Source organism: Panicum hallii, chromosome 1, assembly GCF_002211085.1.
Source record: "Panicum hallii strain FIL2 chromosome 1, PHallii_v3.1, whole genome shotgun sequence".
Taxonomy (NCBI): Eukaryota; Viridiplantae; Streptophyta; class Magnoliopsida; order Poales; family Poaceae; genus Panicum; species Panicum hallii.
In genome coordinates, this window is record NC_038042.1 from 53,918,862 (window position 1) to 53,933,831 (window position 14,970).

At 50.5% G+C, this 14,970-nt stretch overlaps 2 protein-coding genes across 2 annotated transcripts; one reads left to right on the forward strand and one right to left on the reverse strand.

The window, feature by feature from the left end:
* Positions 1-7,273: 7,273 nt before the first annotated feature.
* On the forward strand, positions 7,274-8,164 carry LOC112875941. Its single transcript, XM_025939955.1, has 2 exons — positions 7,274-7,455; positions 7,611-8,164. The coding sequence occupies exons 1-2, from the start codon at positions 7,356-7,358 to the stop codon at positions 7,922-7,924; spliced, it is 414 nt and encodes a 137-aa protein (XP_025795740.1). The 5' UTR covers positions 7,274-7,355; the 3' UTR covers positions 7,925-8,164.
* A 1,678-nt stretch (positions 8,165-9,842) lies between these two features.
* Positions 9,843-14,638, reverse strand: LOC112886426 (fatty acid desaturase DES2). The gene is made up of 2 exons (XM_025952331.1): positions 14,481-14,638; positions 9,843-11,505 (listed from the first exon to the last, which is right to left on the reverse strand). The coding sequence occupies exon 2, from the start codon at positions 11,499-11,501 to the stop codon at positions 10,338-10,340; it is 1,164 nt and encodes a 387-aa protein (XP_025808116.1). The 5' UTR covers positions 11,502-11,505; positions 14,481-14,638; the 3' UTR covers positions 9,843-10,337.
* Between the last annotated feature and the right edge of the window lie 332 nt (positions 14,639-14,970).

Genomic DNA, 14,970 nt, shown 5'->3' on the forward strand with positions numbered 1-14,970 from the left:
ATTGAATTAGTTCTCTCAAGAGCCATTGCAGAAATTAGATGTTTAAAGCTAATTATAGCTCCGCATCTACAGCGGTTCAGAAAATGTGCCATTAGTTGTTAAATTACTTACTCCCTCCGTCCTAAAATGTAAGGCATTTTGCTTTGTTCTAAGTTAAAGTGGTATAAGTTTGATCAAATTTATAGAGAAGAATATTAACATCTAACACATCAAATAAGTAAATTGTGAAAATATATTTTATAATAGATCTAATTATTCTTATTTAATATTCAAAATATTATTACTCTTTTCTATAAACTTGGTCAAACTTAGAACAGTTTGACTTAAAACAAACTAAAATATCTTACATTTCAGAACGGAGAGAGTATAAGATAGATATAAAGAAGATAACATCTAATGAAGTCATCTTTTTTTCTCTCTTGCACATATATTCAAATTGAAATGAAATACTCCAGCTTCCATGAAATTAAAGAGATTCCGCCTATATATGCACGTGGATGAGTACATGTCTGCTTGTATGGTTAGAATCCCTCCCTTATATTTCAGGACGGATGTAGCAATAGATAGTAAGGCATTTAAAAATCACCACTAAATATAATAGTAAAATTACTATTACTAAAGTACCGACCAGATATCTTCTAGCAACACTTGTTTCTAATAGTAACTGCGTCTTAAGTCCCCGCCAAAACATCATCGTCGTATTATACCAAGATATTCCTTGTGAAAATATATCAAAAAAAGATGAGAAACTATTATGAATTATTCCTGCATCGCCAATTGCTTGCAGGAAAAAGTACCCCTTTGAAAATTAAATTCCTTCATTCGTGTAGTATCAACATTTCAACATTTTAGGAGAAGTAGGAACATTTGTCTACGCCAACAAGATCACCACCCCGTTCATATATATATATATATATATATGTTCCCTGGACCTCCAGGCATGGATACCACCGCATCTTAAAATCTCTTCGACTGCAAAACATCGCAGAAATTAGTTAGCATCGATGGCACCAAGTTTGGAACACAAAAAATGAGATGCAAATTCTTCCTAAGTAAGGTTGCTCCTGCATAGAGGAACACTACCTCACTTGGTTGCCATCGACACGTATACTCGTTCGACGCAGGTTTTTGGGGGCCACAGCCCTTTGGTCAGGAACTGATCGATGAACAAAGCCAGGCAGGAGCCGCGCCAACGGTCTGATCATATCGAAGACATGGCAGACACGACATCCACGCAACATGCACCGTCCGCGAATTCTGAAAGAAAAACAAAACGGCATGAATCAATGCTGGCGAAACGATAAACCCGAACATCAAAAGCTGCTAAATTCTCACGCAGCAAATAATCACAGCTCTGGCTAGCTGCTAAAATATGGTGGTCCTGCGTTTCATGATGCAAAGCTGCGTGCATGGCGTGCCCCTTTCCCGTCCCCCTCCCGTCTCCGCTCCCTATATAAACCCACCCCACCCACAGCGGAGGAAAGCCACCGCCCTAGCCTTCAGGTTCTGAGATCTCGCTGCCTGTGCCATGGCCTTCGTCTGCCGGCTCTGCGGCGTGGTGTGGCCCTCGGCTGAGCTGCTCACCGAGCACTTCGTGGTGCACGCCAAGCAGGAGCACGGGTGGGCGCACCGGCGCTTCGCAATGCCGCCGGCTGCAGCCCCGCGCCCCGTGATGCCACCCATACTCCGGGCGCCGCCACCGGCGATGGCTCCGGCCCAGCTGCCTCTGCTGCCGCATTTCCTCCTCATGAGCACGATGCTGTCTCTGGCGCCCCCGCGCCCGACGCCGGCGGCCGGCGTCCGCCGCATGGCGGTGGTGGTGCCGGCGGCTCCCGCGCCACCGCCCGTGCAGCGTCCTGCCTCGCCGCCGGGGCCGGGGCCATTCGTCGGTCCCGGTAATACGATCCGGATGGTTCCGTTTCGTCCGAACCCTGCCTTCTGGGCGAGGTACCGCTCGGGCCTGGAACCCTTTGTGGAGTACCTGAGCATCGACAGGCCGAGGCCGGCGTCACCGTCACCCTCCTTCGAGGACTGGATCCAGGCGGACCATGACGCCGACTCGTCCGAGGATGAGGAGTGAGCTCGTTGCTGATGATCGAGCAACTTACTTTGGGCGACGCGCTCTCTCTCGATGTGTTAGATCTGATGATCGTGCGTGTATGGTAACGGCTGTGTCATGTTTGTACTGCATTTCGCAAAAAGGATAATAAAATAAAATCTTTAGATGTGGTCTCGTATTATTACTTATATAATCTATAAGTTCAAAGTGTTTCATTAATTCCACATTTCTACAAATCTAATTTTTCGCCCCATTTGTTACTGGAGGATATATAAGCTATCCTTGACACTAACGCTTGCAGTTTGTATTCTTCAACACTGAGAATCTCATCTTTTACTCGTCACTAGACTCTTTTGTTTGTGTAGTATGATTAATTTCCCTCAAGGCTACCAGATCCATTTCTCAGTCAATGCCCAACCTCCTCGAACTAGATGTTGAATTCTTCATGTGATGACCTATATATCCAGCTCACTTCAATAGTTTGTGTCCATATGTTCTTACAAGGCTACACATAATTCTACTTATCTTTTTTGTTGTCGTGTGCATTTGTTGAGCTCTAGAATTCATCCGCCAGTTGATGTATGCGTGTTGCAGCAATCATCTTACTTGCGCTACGCAAGAGATACGAGGTCCTCAATATCGCTGGATCGGAAGAAAGCGAGGCATCTCAGGCCAATGCGTTACTGTGCGCCCAGTGCTTAAAAGATCTTTTTTTTTATCGTGCGTGAGTAGCTTCACGGCACGTGGCCGTTGTGCGCCTGCCTCACGCAGTGAAACAGAGCCTGACGCAATAATGTCGTCCTTGCCTCGCAAACAAGTCGACCGAGGCCAAGCGTCCACACATGACACGGCACACTCCTCCGTTGCATTGCTTCCCTCTGCTACACCATCTCCTTCGACGGCGAGACCGGTGCCAATGCAAGCAGTCCCCTCTGACACTGCAGCTGCGTGCACGTACGCTGGCTCTCTGCCCAACCGTGGCGGCGCGTGGCCAAGGAGGAGCGCTGCGGCCAGTGCAAGATCGATGCAGCCGCCGATGCCTCGACGCCCGCAGGAAGCGCATCGAGCTTCATAACTAGCATGAGGTCTTACCCCTCAGGGGCTGGGCAAGCTCTGCGGCGGCGAAAGTGTTTGCCGTCGTCAACGGATGGCAGGTTAGGACTTAGGAGCTCATCGTCCATCAAGTCGTTGGAGAGGTAAACACCATGCAAACAACGCATATATATTCACATGTTGGGCGGCGTTGGCAGGCTAATTTGCACTTGCATACTTTGTGCTCGAGTCTATGTCTCTCTGGTGTGGTCAGTAGTTCGCTTTGTCTGTCACTGGTTTTGTTCGGTTTGCAGCGAATTTGGCATTACCATTTAATTTTTTGTTCAATTAACTAAATTCCAGTTTGATTCAAACCTGCTAATAAGCACTTGCGATGTTTAACCTGGGTGGATCTATTCCTTTCTCAGATTACATGATTGCTGTAGCGTACGTGATGAAGAAGATGCCCTGCTGAGTCCTTTCTCAAACATGCTGATTCCGTGGTTCGTTTATTATGCCTTTTCCCCTACGTTGATTTCTACGGTCACTGATGGGAAATATGAGGCGCATTTTCATCGTCAGCATATCATGGAAGGGACCAGTGTCCTGAACCCATCACACGTTCTAGCTCTATGAGTAAAATTAAGAACATCTACATGACAGAGTTTGGTTGCACATTTGTTTTGTTTCCATGCACCCAATCTTATGTTGTATATTTCTTGACTCAGTAATGCTCTATTAGGTTCAAATCTTTTTATCTTGCGGTTGATGGATAGCGGCAGGGATTTCTAGAATTACAGCTTCCATCGGAGTTCAAGTAATTGTTGGATCAACCTCCATAGCACAAAACAAAAAAAAATGAAAAGATTGTTACCGGTTACAACTTTTGCTCTATCTAGCTTATGGCTGAGATCATGTGCTTGTCTTTGCGTTTCCTGCTCACTGCCTATTTTTGCTATAAGGTGCTTGGAGCTCTAGACATGAAAACACATGTGAAGTTTCATACAGATAGTCTTTGCACATGTATATACTTTTGCCATAGCAGCTTTAAGGCTCTTTGCTGTGTCATTATGGATGGTCCAAAGTATTGCCTATCTGGCAAACACCATATCTACCGGCGCGGCGAAGCGTCCTAGTATTCTTGACAACAGCCATAGAGCCACCTCATTCATCATGAGTCTATCGCAATAGAATCACAGGCTTCTACCCTTTTCTCTAGCTTTATTAACATTCCCAAGCCTCATTTAGTAACATGAATGCTCGTTGTTTCGAGTATTTTGATTCTTAGTTTCTTTGAACTACTTCATGATGACGTACTCTCTTTAAACTTGTGCAACTTTGATTATTAAGCGGAAAAACTTCATTGAAATTGTGTCGATGATTAGCTTGCGCCTAAGGAAACATTTCCAAATAGACCATGACACAAGAAACACATGGTGATATATGATTGTATGTACACTTAAATAAATAGCAATACAGATCGTGGGTGACAAACCGTCTGTACCATAGTACGTTCATTGTAGACTCGAGCAGAATGAGCTTGGCTCAACCCGACCCGGTCCAAATGAGATGGGCTAAGCTCGGCCCGATGCTCATTTAGGGCCGTGCTGGTTTTGCAAGTCAAAAAAATCAGGTCAGCCCAAGTCCGGTTTAAACACTAAAGTTAATTATTTTCACACTGAGAAATAGTGGCCAGCCCAGCCCAAGCCCGGCCCAACTTAGGATCAAATTTGCTGGCCTGAAAATATTTAGGTTTTTTCTCAGACCGGCCCGCAAAATGCTCAGGTCTAGTTCGTTATGATGAGCTCAACAAAGTGGTACCTATATTGCGACATTTCAAAGATGTTTCTGTGTTCAAATATCTTACATGTGATGGTTCTATAAAATTATATGCAAACTTGCTGCAGTTGCTACAAAATATGCACAAAAGTTGTTATATCTAATGTTGCTGCATTCAGCGAAACTACTAATAAAACACCCATTAAGTTGTTACATGGTGTCAACATTAGTTGCAACCAAAATACACTCTAAAGATATCTAAAGTCACAACTGAACATGAATTTAATCTGATACCAAACATGAACTTTCGCTTAATATGTTATGTGGCAAATTCAGTTATTTTGTTGGATGTTCTCATAAGCCATCAGATAAGGCAGAATTCTCTTGGATGGATTTTGCAGTATCTTTATTTCCTATGCATCTCTTAAGAGAGTTAAACAGAGGTGGCATTGTCATTTTTAGTAAGTAATAGATCACAGTGAGATCTACCTTGGATAAAGTTTTTGTGAAGCCTTTTTAGGATCAAAATTTTGGCAGTTCATACATTATTGAATATTGGGTCCGATATAACAATCTTAGGAGAGATATGAGAGAAAAACCCTAGCTTCGTATTATATTTGAAATGGTATAATAATTAGGAAAGCTTCAAACAAAAGTAGCAGAGAATGTATAATAGTTTTGGTAGTACATCAAAATGAGTTGAAGAAATTGTATTGCAGTTGAGGTGCTAATCTTGGGGTTTAAATGGAAAAAAAAGAAGAGTTATTAACGCACTCTAAAGGTGGTACTGCACCTAAAGTCTCACTACCAAACATAGATATTCACTTAATTTGATATATGGTGATTTTACTTATTTCATTTTATATGCTAGTGAGAAGTCCTCAGATGAGGCGAAATACTCTTGGGTGGATTTTTTAATAGTTTTATTTGCGATGCATCTCTCTTAAAGGAGTTACGCATAGGTGGTTTAGCCATTTTAGTAAGTAATAGATCATAGTGAGGTGTAACGTGGATAATGTTTTTGCTCTACCTTTGTGGGATCAACATTTTGGTGGTTAACGGGGCTTGCCTCAGATTATAACACTTTTAGCGGACACATGAGAATATAAGGAAACCACCTAGCTTCATATTTGAAACTGTATAATTGGCAAAGCTTCAAGGAAAAGTAGTGGTTAATTTACAATAATTTTGGAGATATATCAAAATAGAGTCGAAGAAATTTTGTAACGGTTGAGGTGCTAATCTTGGGGTTCAGATGAAAAGAAAGTGGACCAGATAATGCGACTCTTCCTCAAAAAAAAAAGATGGTACAACGCCTAATGTCACTACCAAGCATGAATTTAACTTGATACTTTCACTCAATTTGTTATGTGTTCATTCAGTTACTTCGTTGGATATGCTCATGAGAAATCCTCAGATGACGTGGATTGCTGTTCTTGGGTGGATTCTTTTTAATATCTTTATTTCCCATGCATAGTTACACAGAGGTGTGATAGATTACAGTGAGATGTAACCTGGACAATGATTTTACTCCACCTTTGTGGGATCAACATTTGGGTTGAGTGTTTGATGCATTATTGTTTACTCTCATTTTTGGAATATGATCAGCCCATAACACATTAAATCTTTTGTTCACCTCTACGACATTAAATTACCGTGAGATGTAACCTGGATAATGTTTTTACCCCACTTCCGGTGTACATACATATTTTCCTCACTCTAAACCGTTCCGGATTTCGGCAAGACGGTGGGCTTGGTTGGATACTTGTGCAGACGGCCTTTTTCCATTGCGGCCCATTTGATCCAGTTTTCATCTGAGAAAGCACAAGAACATTGAAATTTGAAAGCCCAACTCTACAGACATCATTACAGCAACCAAATTGGACCTAGTGCTTTCATGCGCATCTCCTCCTACAGACATAATACCAAATTGGGCCGTGGCCGAGCATGTGTGTGCTTAACTCTCAAAATTCAAAAGGAAGAGAGAGAAAGAGAAACTCTGCCCCCTCATGAACAGCTGAGGCATGGCAGCTAATTGCTTCGCTTAGAGAAAGAGATTGACAGACGCCTCTCTTGCACCCGAAATTAGAGAAACACAGTTAGCTACCAACAGTGAGCATTTCTCAGACGCCCGCGCTCGTTAGTTTCTCTCTTCAGAGCGGAACGAAAAGGATCATCTCCGTGAAGGAATTGCTGCGTTTCAAATCCCAGAGTTATGCCTTTGTCTACATGCACGGGTACGAGTCAATCTGCTCTTTGTAGTTTGGTTTTTTCATTTGGGCCTACCTGGTTTGGTGGTAATCGGGCTGAGATGGCTAGTGGGCTGGTTCGGTTTGGATTCGCGATTGGTTTCCTACAGGTTGATGTTGCAACAAAAACATCCCATCCCCGTCGCCCTTACCAGCTCGTCAATAGCAGCGGCGGCAAGGTCGGGGTCAGATCAGAGCGCTGATAGGCGCGGCAAGCCGGCAGCTGCCGTTCGCTCATGGCGCGGCCGCACGGGCTCGTGGCGCGGCACTCAGCAGGCCGCGACCAGGGTGCTCGCCGTCGTCGCACCTCCGTCTGGCGGTCCGTGCATCCGCTAGGTGCAGCGATCCCCCTCCCCTTCTCCCATTGCACCTCACCTCACGACCATGCATCTAAAAATGGCAGATGGCCGGCCAGCGCCCCCGAACGAGTATATAGCATCATCTAGCTTGCTAGATTCGCTCGTTGATCGCCCAGCCATTCATGTCTGCAGGTTCGCCGTGGACAATGGCGCCGCCGCCTCTCCTCGCGTCGCTGCTGCTCGCCGGGCTCGCGCTGCTGCTGGCCGCCGGCGTCGCGGAGCGCAAGCCCCACGTGAACCACGGCAAGTTCAAGGACGGCCCGTGGACGGTCGGGCACGCGACGTTCTACGGCGGGCGCGACGGACCCGGCACCACGGACGGCGGCGCGTGCGGGTTCAAGGACGCGCTGGCCAAGGACTACGGCCGCGCTGACGGCTGGCCAAGGACTCGGTTTGGGTTTGGTTTGAACGGCAAACGGATAGGGTTTAGTTTTTTAGGCATGTAGTTTGGTGTGGTGCGGTTTGATCAGTGGGAACATTAGTAAATAATTTGGTGCGGTTATAGTCCGGGTCTCAGACCACCGGCAGCTTGAGGTACGAGGGTTAGTATTGCATCTGTCATCGTCGAGTTCGTGACGTACAAGCGCTTCAGTTCATCAGATGGAGCCCCTGTACTTGTACCTGTGTCATCAAGCCCATCGATCTGCATCTACCAGGCACAAGCAGCTAGACTAACGTTGCTTGCACGTGACCTGCAATTCTCGTCGCGTAAAAGTCACATGAAAGGTTAATCCTCCGATGCAAGGAAGGGACAGAGCTCCAAGTTCTAACCCTGCCATTCGTTCACAGGCAAAAACGAAAAGGCGCGAGAATCAGAGAAGGACAAAGAGCGAGCGACATGCGGAGACCGGCGACCACCACTCTGATCCACCACAGACCCGCACCGTGTCACCTGCAGGCCAGGACACAAAACGCCCGGAGCGCCACCCCCCACCGCCGGGCCTGTGCTCGCCGCCGCTGCCATGCCCATACCGCACCCATGCCCGGCCGAACCCGTCTCGTCGTCGCGTTCCCTCGACGCGCACGGGCGGGCGGGCGAGCGTGCCCATCCTGGCAGACGCGCTCGGACTCAGGCGCTCAGCGCGGCGCGGCTGGGGTCCTCTGCTCCGCGGACGGTTTCAGCTTGCCCGGACACAACCCTCGTGTCCGGCGCGGCGTTTGGTTGACGCGTCGCCGTCGCCGACCGATCCGTGCCCGTGCGCCACTAGAATATCTAGCCGCTCGACACGGCTCTGCTCGGGCAGGTGGTCCCGGGCGGATCCGTGTTCTAGACAGTCCATGATTGGAGGAGGTTTTAGTTGCTCGCCCGTGCGTGCGTGTACCCGAAAGGAGAAGCTAGGCTATGTTTGGATCCAAGGGCAAATAGTAAAAGGGCAAATGGTAAAACTTTTGCTCCTGTCACATCAGATGTTTGGACGCTTAGAAGTATTAAATATAGTTTAATTAAAAAATTAATTACATAGATGAGGACTAAATGACGAGACGAATCTATTAAGCCTAATTAATCCATAATTAGCAAAATTATGGTAGCATTTGCCCTTTTGCACTTTGGGTGTTTGGATCCGAAAGTGAAAAAAAGTGCAAAAGAGTAAAAGTTTTGCTCTTTCTCTTTCCGTTGTATCCAATCAGGCCCTGTATGTGCCTTTCCCACGTATTCGTGCCGTGGAACCGAACGCTCACATGAGGGAACGCACGGCTCGGCTGCGCCCGCTGCTGCTGGGCTACTGGCCACCGGCGCTACACTGCTACGGACTGTACCCAGGAGAGGGACACTGATGGCGCCGGCCGCCGGTGACGTCGAGCGCCTCTGGCGACTTGTCCTCGGTTTCAGCGGGTCCTCCTGCGGAGAAGACGCGCGGATGGAGACCGGCCCTGATTGTTTGCTTGGATCTCATGCCAAGGTTCATGATTTGTGTCAAGTACCAGCTAGACGTACTGTGGTGCAGCAACGAATTCACACACACATCATCAGACGTTGATGGGGTCGTACATGATGTGCAGGTTCAGCCGCCGTCCGTAAGGGACAGTTGAGACGGTGCCGAGAGCAGCACCGGTCCTCCTCACAGTCCCCGGCAATCGGCGATTGGCACGGAGAGCAGTTCCTCTCCATCCACACAAAAAACGCTGGACCACAAGGCTGCAAATTGGCACTAGAGCCAGGCAGCGCCAAGGCAGAATGTCCCGGCAAAGAGAGGAGCGTGCTCGCTCTTGCTCGCCACATCTTTTGCGTGGATGGGTCTGCAGGGAGTCATCAGCCGGGACAACCTTGGATTCCTGGCCGGGAAAGCCAGCGAGCAGGCAGCCAGGAACGATCAACGCCACACGAGAGCCGTGTGCGCGCCGAGTCGGAAAACCACCACAACGAACCCAAAAAGTTGCCGTTCGACGATCTGTTATTTCCGCCAAAAGCACCAGGGGATACGGTTTTACAACAACACGCAAGGGGGGGACGGGAAAGACGCCGACGCGATGACAGACGCACACGACACGCGCGGCCAGGCACGGCCAACCACAGCGGACGCCGCCGGCCAGCCTACACCGGCAGCGACGACTAAAACACGGAGAAGAAAACACAACTCGGAACGAACTGCCCAAAGCTCGCCGCCATGGTCCATGGACACACACACACACTACACTGACAAATCCGCCTACTTGTAGTTGATGGGCACCTGTAGCAATGGCACTGCAGTAGGCCGTCTCAACTGTGCCCAAATGCTCTCTTTCCTGCCTAAAGACTGATGACTAACCATAGATAGGTGGATGGGGACTTGGTAGGGCGATTACCATCTTCTCTTCCTGACTTTCTCCTCCCATTCCTGCGGCAAGCACGGGCGATCATCTTGGCTCTGCAAGCAGCAGCTAGAACTTGTTGTTATACCAGAAGACGCCCTTGCGGTCCTCGGGCTCGACGTAGATGCACTCCCTGGCCTCGCGCCAGGTCGCCTTGGCGACGGGCGTGGGGTCGAACTGGTAGTACTCGCCAAGGATGGGCTTGATCGCCTTGGTCGCCTCCATGGCGTGGTAGTGCGGCATGGTGGAGAAGAGGTGGTGCGCGACGTGCGTGTCCGTGATGTTGTGAAACACGCGGTTGAGGATGCCGTAGTCGCGGTCCATGGTGGCCAGCGCCCCGCGCAGCCAGTCCCACTCGCTCGAGTCGTAGTGGGGGAGCGCTGGGTGGGTGTGCTGCAGGTAGGTGATGAGCACCAGCCACGCGTTCACGATCAGCAGCGGCACGGCGTAGACGCGCACCACCCACCAGAACCCGAACGTCGCCGCCAGCTTGTACAGCCCGAACGACACGGCCATGACGCCGGCGTCGGAGATGAAGATCTGGGCGCGCTCCCGGTCGTTGTAGATCGGACCGTAGGGGTCGTAGTGGCAGGCGAAGCGCGGGTACGGGCGCCCCGACGCGTTGGTGGTCAGGTACAGCGGCCACCCCAGGGTGAGCTGCACGACGATGTGCAGAAGCCGGCCGACGGGGTTGTTGTACACGTACGGGGTGTACCACGGCAGCGCTTCCTTCTTCTTGGGGACGAACACCTCGTCACGCTCCAGGGAGCCGGTGTTGGAGTGGTGGCGCCGGTGGCTGTACTTCCACGAGAAGTACGGCACCATCAGCGACGAGTGCAGCACCAGGCCGACGACGTCGTCCAGGAGCGAGTAGTCCGAGAAGGCGTGGTGGCCGCACTCGTGCGCGATGACCCACACGCCGGTGCACACGCAGCCCTGCGCGATCCAGTAGAGCGGCCAGGCGGCGAGGTGGAGCGGGCTCGGGAGGGCCGGGACGATGACCAGCGCGAAGTACAGAAGCGCCGCGACGATGACCAGGTCGTGGACCACGTAGGAGAAGGACTTGATGATGGAGCGCTCGAAGCAGTGCGGCGGGATGGCCTTCTTGATCTGACCCAGCGTGAACGGCGGCTTGTCCACCGGCGAGCGCTGCATTGCCGCGCCGCCGCCGGCACGGCCGAGCTGCTCCTGCTTCTCCCGCTCCTTCTCCGTCATCCTGCCGCCGGCACCCATTTTGCTGCAGGGGAAAAAACATAGACGATCAGCCGACAAGATCACATTAAAATATGCCCAGGCAAGTGTGAATCAAGAACAATTTTGTAATGAACCCATCCGAAACTGTCATGAACCAAAAATATCTAGCAAGCTGGCACTTACTATTGGCTTAGATTCTGCGAGTGCATGAACCACACATAAAAAGGAAAAAAAAATGCACGGCACGAGGACGTCTCTTTCCACAAAGGTGGCGGGTGCCGGGCATGATGCGATGCGATGCGATGCTTTCTCTTGGCTAAACATGATTAAAAAATATTCCCACGTGACATAGGATAACAGGATGGGATAGCATCGATCGCAGCAGCATGTGCGAGCCCAATGGCATCCGCGACAAACTTGCTCAGAATTCAGATTCGCTTTCAGAGTGTATCATGAGTTCACATGCCCTGCTTCAGATCTGCCTAATAACGCTATAATTCTGAATTACCAACAAAACTAGTAAAATTAAAAAGGTTTACGCCAAGACCAGGATGGTAAAAAAACCATGGTAAATCGATTGAATAAGTGGAAAGTAGATTTAAGGCTTATTCACTTGTGATGTTACGTGCCACTAACTAATAATCCTATACGATCCCCTCAAGAAACACATGTGATGCGCTGCACAAGCGCACATAATTGGACGGCTTGCTTTGTCAAAGTAATAATGAACCCCAGGAAAGCAGCACGCAGAAGAGATTGCAAGCATCAGAAGCGTGCGGGGAAGAGATTCATGGCAAGGTGGGACGAAAGAAAATGGTACCTCATCTGAATATCTGATATGATAAGGTCATCACATCCTACCACACTCATTGGATGGTCAAATCTAAGCTATCCAATGACCATCCAGCAGCAATGCCCTGTACGAGTGGTCAGTTTTGACAAGCTAGCAAATCTGAACTCTAAAGTCCTTATAAAAAAAAAGAAATCTGAAGACTCTCATCTTTCTATGCACCTACCATTCAGGGCTCAGAGACAGCTAGTACTCATCTGCGCGCGCGCCTATTCACGGCGAGCTATTGAACAGTGGTTGACACCAAGGAACATCCACTAAATGTCAATGCCAAAAAAAAATGAAAGGATTTCAGTTTTTAGTCTTTCTGCTTCATCAAATTTGTAACGCCAAAACCTTGGTAGTGCGGTACCCACTAATGGTTATGGTGCATTGGTGCACAGCTAGACATGTGCCCCACAAGGTGTGCTCGGATGCTGTCTGCCCCCCTTGGCAAAAATGATACGAGCGTGTCCTCTCGGACCGGCCAACCATGCCGTCCTGATGGAGACAATTCAGATCCGCTGAAGGAGACTCGGCTGTGCTGATCCTACGCATTAAACCTGACAAGACGAGTGCGCCCGACTGATTTGGATCCCTAACTTTCTGATTGGACCGCGGGAGCGAGACAAACGTGCAAATCGGCTGGCATGGCCATCTCCTAGCATAGTAGAGAGCATCAGAGCACCAGCATGGCACAATGGCAGCATCAGGGCACAGCAAGTCGCAGGCCAGGCCAAGGTGAAGGACCAGTTACCGGAGGGCCCTTGCAGGCTTCAAACCAAACCTCACACGCGCCCAGATCTGCTGATCCACGCCCCTGGACACTTGTCCGAGTCCAGCTACGGCTGGGAATTTTTGTTACACAATTTCCAAAGAGGAAATCGGCGCGCCGGGCCATCATGTGGGCCCGGGATTCGGTGCCACCCCTGACCGCCCTGCCGGCCTCGCAGGCGCCTTGTACCGTTGCGCAGACACAGCGGCAGAGGCCTGACGCACGCCGCACAATTTCATACTGCACGCTGCTCGCCATTGTCTGTAGCAGTGAGGCGGGGTAGGTGAATCTTTTTTTCTATATCCCGGTTTTGGCCCTACGTGGGGGAGGAAGAGACAATCGCCACCGTCCAGATGCATCCAACGGAATCTGACGGCGGCACGTCGTTAATCACTATGCGTTTTCCTAGGTCAAGAGCCACCGTACGCGCCGGCCGGCCGCCAGCCCCGGAGCGGCGTGACTGAGATGGAAAGAAATGCACCCTATTTTATTTTTTCTATTCAAGTTCCTACCCCCTCGGTTCCTCGAGCACGAGAAAGCGTATGCCTTTTCTCCATCCGGAAAAATAGTGTTTCTTTATGCCAGAAACGTGACCAAAGCAACATGTTGCTTCGCCGAAACGTCGATTGCACATGCCGAAAGGTCAATTCTGGAGTGCAGTCATCGCCAACTCGGAGCTTAGCTCATCGGTCATCAGTAAATAATCAGAGCAGCTGACCATCGAATGCAGAGAGCATCATTGCAGCCAGTGCAGCGACGCCCAACATGGAGGGGCCTAAAGCCGAAAGGAGGGCTGCCTTTGGAGGCAAAAAAAAAAATCATCTAAAGGTTGCTGCTTTCCTCCACCGGATTAACGGGAACTGCGAAAAGCTTGTGGGCGAAAGGTGACATGTCAGGTTTCCCAAAACGAGTGGTAACGGCACGAGGGGGCCGGAGATCATGGTCCCGTAGCACGGGGAAATATCTCAGGAGCGGCATGGGCGCATGGCTCGCTGAATCCCACATGGCTCACTGAATCCCACAGGCTACAGATCTGATGAGAAACAAGCGCGCTTCGTCACGAATCATTCGCGCCAATCTACATCGGAAGGCCTCACGGGAGCCCGCCGGTGAGATCGACGTCGAGCTCGAACGGCCGGCGCCGCGGCGAACTACCGCATCCCCATTACATACCCCAAACCGGACGCTACGGATCGACGCCGCCCGCCAACGCCGGCGCGAGCGGGTTCGGCCGGCGGATCGCCGGCGAACCAACCGGCAGCATGTCCCCGAGCAACACCGCCCCCCCAAAACCAAACTCCGGACAAACGAAAGCGCAACCGATTCCTTCCTCACCAGTCCACACCGAATCGGAGCAATCTATGAAACAGTGGCAAGGGGGGAATTAATCGAGGAAGGCGAATGCGGTGGGCACCTGAGACCGAGGAGGACGGCACGCCGGGTCGGAGCAGATCGGGCTGGCGCCTGTCCCCTCTCTTCCCCTCCTCTCCTGGAGAGGAAAACGAGTGGTGGTGTGGGTGCAGGGATTTCAGGGGGGAGGAGGAGCCTGGCCGCCTCCGATTCCGCCGGGGGAGAGGCGCTATTTAAAAGCGCCCCCGCACCCCTTCCGCCGCTGCGCCGCAAGCCCCAGAGCCTCCCTGGCGGGTGGGCCCGCGGTTCTGGCCAGGTGGGGCGCACCAACCCACGTCGGCGAGGCGAGGGGGGAAATCTGGCCCCCCGTACACGTGGAGCGCCCTGTTTCGCTGGCTCCCGGCTGGGCGTGACCCGGATCGCGCGGCGGCGGGCGCGGGCCGTCCGTGGCGCGCATCCGACGGTCGGGCTCGGCCCAGGGCAACCGGGGACGACGACAGGAGATATAGTACTCCTCGGATCTCCTGTGTTCTCTCGTGAAACCATTGGTTTCG

Bases quoted from the DNA above. Each gene is read 5' to 3' on its own strand.
- LOC112886426 (XM_025952331.1), bottom strand. From the start codon at position 11,501: ATGGGTGCCGGCGGCAGGATGACGGAGAAGGAGCGGGAGAAGCAGGAG.
- LOC112875941 (XM_025939955.1), top strand. From the start codon at position 7,356: ATGGCGCGGCCGCACGGGCTCGTGGCGCGGCACTCAGCAGGCCGCGAC. The intron at 7,456-7,610 runs GTGCAGCGATCC...TCATGTCTGCAG, and splicing joins GCGGTCCGTGCATCCGCTAG to GTTCGCCGTGGACAATGGCG.